We start from the raw sequence: 4,008 nt of genomic DNA on the forward strand, positions 1-4,008 counted from the left end.
TTTTTTTTTTTTTTTTTTGAAGTCAATTGTATTTCCTTTCCCATTTTGTCACATATGATATCAGATCCATAGTGAACTCAGATCAACCAACCGATAGGAAGAACTCTATTCTCAAGCAATTGGATTCCCTTTATATTAGAAGTATTTCTCATGCTTTGCTGCAAAAGATCTCTGAGCTATACTCTTTCATTATTCGATTAACCAAAGAGAATTTTAGCTTATGATATGCGCATTACGGCATTAATGAATTATGACAGAATTCCATGATCCAATCTCATTAAAAATACAGATACCAAAATATCAAACTCATAAAATGGAATTGTTCCTCAAAATATCGATGCGACTAATCAGGAAATTCTGCACTCAATTATGTAGTGAATGTGGATCATGAAAAGAGTAATAACAGAGGCATTCTTGAATTAGTGAGAGGCTGCAAGTGGAAAAGAGATAAGTAGGCTTACGCAGTGGTTTCTTGGCCGCCTCCTTGCGTACCAGTGCTTACAAAGAACCCAGCCGGCTTCCCTGCAAGCTTCTGTTCCTTCCACAACTGCCCAGTCGAGTCGAAGAAAGACTTCATCTGGGCAGCCATAGATCCATACCTGGTCGGAAACCCAAACAGAAACCCATCAGCCGACGCCAATTCCGCCGCAGATATCAACGGGATCGAGTCGTCTTTGGGAGGAGCTTTCATTTTCTCGAGAATCGCATCTGACAGAATCTCAGGAACACGGTACAAGAAACCCTCGGCCCCCTCGATCCCATCAATCCCTTTCTTCATTCTCTTTGCCAAACCCTCCACATGGCCATACATGGAGTAGTAGACGATAAATATCTTCAACTTCGCAGGTAGCGACGAAATTGTGACTTCTCCCGTAGGAGTGGCATCATCAGGGAGGGTCTTATCGGCGACGGCGATCGGCGCATCTACGGCGATCTTCGGAGGATCGTCGGAAGTAGCTGATGGCATACGCTTCTTACTGGGTACACAGCCTCCTCCCTTGCCCATGGTTGCAGCGATTGGGGACGGCAAATCTGGTCGTTAATCCTTACCCAGCAGTCCAGCACCTGCGCTAGCAGCTGATTTTTCTCTTTTCGTCCCTCTGAAATTACACTATTTATATGGAGGTTGGAGAGTGATCATCTTCAAGTAAATATTCTATTTAGTAACCCACATGTTTATCAGTGTATAACCAAAATATTTAATTTAATCTCCCCTTATTAATTATTTAATTTATTTGTTGAACATGGTACTTATGGATTATTGGTTGGATGGCATGTTCTCACACATTTACTTGTGCCAAGTGAAAAGATAATGTGGTAATTTTAACCATTTCTCTAGATTTGTCACAAGTCATATTTCACCCTTGATTGAAGGAAAAATGTTTTCTAACATGGAATGTAGCTCTTACTCCCAAACACATGGGGTGCAAAATGACCAGTCCACCCCTTTGGAAATGAAAATGACTCTTTTTGTGGATCCTTTCTTATGTGTTCTCATTAGCCGTTACACACGCATAAGAACAATAACTCTTATTTCTCCCAAGTCAATAACTATTACAGCCACAGTCTTCACTTAAGCAATATCACACAAATGTCCTAAAAGTTTGGTTCTTAATAATTGTTATTGTATGAAGCTAATGATTGTACACATGTTTTTCATCATCAGTAAATTTTTTTCATTAAAAAAAAATTTGTTAATTAGCTTATGTCATAGTATTATTATTATTATTTATTATTATTATTTTGGTCAAGTGATCATTGTAATTATGTGCACAAAGAATATACCATTAATCGAACCACAAAAATACTTGAAAACATTTACAATGTAAGCATTAATACTAATCAATAATTTTCAAAGTATTTTATAAACTAGTTACAAATATGCCATTAGATTTGAATTCCGTCCAATCATATACAAATATTATCTCTTTCATATTTTTCATTAAAAGAAGTGGATTTTGTAATGAACATTTTTTTCATACAAAACTCGACACCATAAATCTAGCGCACTGATATATAGTCAAAGATGTATCAACAATTGATAGATCAAAAACCATAGTGCTAACTATTTCAAGAAACCAATCAAATCATAAACTACTTATACAAATCATGTTGCTTAAACATCCAATAATATTCCAGTGAAGATTCATATGTATATACATTCACACTTGTGTCTTGAAATTGACATTTCATAGATCAAACAATGTGATGACCGAAAGAATACATAATTAACACTAATTATTAGATTTGATAGACACACTTCCAAGAAAACCACAAATGTGGACAAGGTACAAGGATGCTCTTGATCGACAAGTGAAAAATAATAAATTACCAAAAAAAAGAATGATAGTGTATGGTTTATATTTATTTATACATTAAGACTTGATCATTACTATTATTAAAATGTTAGTCACGAATGCCTAGCAAGTATGGGTGTTTTGTGTCCTGTATGATACTTTTATTTTAGTTTTCTATAGGAATTGGATAGGCCATACCAACCAAGTTGACTTGCCTAAAACCTCCTCAACACCCCCACCCCACACCATAGAATTGAGTTGAAATTTATTTGGAGATCATTTTTGGCCCGTTTGATAACATTTCTATTGTTTCTATTTCAAGAAACGGTAGAAACATAAATTTTCATTTATAGAAACAGAAACGGAATTGAAAGTGTTTGATAAGTCATATTTCTGAAAGTCGATAGTAACCAAGGAAAGAATGGCCACGAGTCGTTTCCAGGAAATGCTAAACAAGTTCGCCTGGGTCATTTCTTGAACCATAAATAGGTAGAAATTTCTATTTCTATTTATGAAAACAAGTGAAACGAAATAATTTTATCAAACGCTTTTTGTTCTGTTTCTTGAAACGTTATCAAACAGGCCCTTTGTATTAGATTTCGAACTGATTTAGTTGAAACTTGTTTGAGTTGATGTGAGATCATTTTTGAAATGGTGGGTATTCAATTTGATCATTCATTAGAGGGATTTTAAACGAAACTTTATTAGTGAGATGGATGCGAATTCCTTTATCACACGAACTCATTTATATCCCTTGAAGTTTTCTACATGGTAAAATATATTGGCCTCATAAAATTTCTAATGATTCACCATTTTTCATGAAATTCATCTTCTCAGGATGTTTTCAAGTATATTAATATCATATTGATTGTATCGTTTTGATATTGGTTGAGAGTCAGACTGATGTCAATACCTAACCAATCTCGATCGATTACCTAGCTATATCATTTATAGGGTAAAACATTAAAAAATGCATTTTTTTTTTAAATGCAAAGACAAAAGTGACCGATATATACCAATCCAATCCAATCTGAATGGATATATGTCGATATCGATACCTAAATCCATGGTTCTAACTGATAATTTAAATGATTTACCCACGTGTCAATCAAACTCGAGAGAGAGCACACAGGATTCTTTCTCCCGTGGGCCGTAGCCAAAGCCCAAATGCGCCCATAGTAATTTCCGAAAAAATAAAAACCTCTGGATATTGTGAAATGACGTTTCTACCACTGGATGGATAGCCCATTGACTGAAGCGAACAGGAAACGTAGATCTCTCATATTTCATGGGTCCATCTGTACGTTGACGTGGGACCCATTGTTGAAGTGAGAATTTAGAATTGGTATCACGGTCGTGCATTGATTCACGCGCACGTCCCCTCGCAAAGATGAGGGAATAGTGGCACGATTTAAGTAATCACAAAGAATGCCGCCGATCTAATCTCATGGTGTCTACTGTGTGACACTGTCTGGGACTCTGGGTCTGGCGGCCTTAACAACCTTGATAACGGTAGAGTTTCAGTTATAGTGAGGTCACTCTCAATTGTCAACCGCTTGATCTTTTTTACGTGAAAGATTCTATTTTAACGACATCTACAGTATGAACTTATCAAATCACGAGAGAAAAGTCTCGAATGCAAAGACCGACACAGTTACACCTGAGGATAACAACCTTAGGCGGACCTTTATAAGGATCCACGAGAACGACA

The 4,008-nt window shown here is 36.3% G+C and overlaps 1 protein-coding gene across 1 annotated transcript in view; it reads right to left on the reverse strand.

Annotated features, from left to right (window-relative positions):
• Positions 1 to 1,114, reverse strand: part of LOC122083189 (probable NAD(P)H dehydrogenase (quinone) FQR1-like 2) — a 3,064-nt gene extending 1,950 nt beyond the window's left edge. The window contains exon 1 of the mRNA XM_042650899.1: positions 462 to 1,114. Coding sequence (XP_042506833.1) covers positions 462 to 1,006 — 545 coding nt within the window. The 5' untranslated portion in view covers positions 1,007 to 1,114. The remainder of the gene's footprint in view (positions 1 to 461) is intronic.
• Positions 1,115 to 4,008: the final 2,894 nt, after the last annotated feature.

This window comes from Macadamia integrifolia, chromosome 7 (assembly GCF_013358625.1).
Source record: "Macadamia integrifolia cultivar HAES 741 chromosome 7, SCU_Mint_v3, whole genome shotgun sequence".
In the NCBI taxonomy this organism is placed as follows: Eukaryota; Viridiplantae; Streptophyta; class Magnoliopsida; order Proteales; family Proteaceae; genus Macadamia; species Macadamia integrifolia.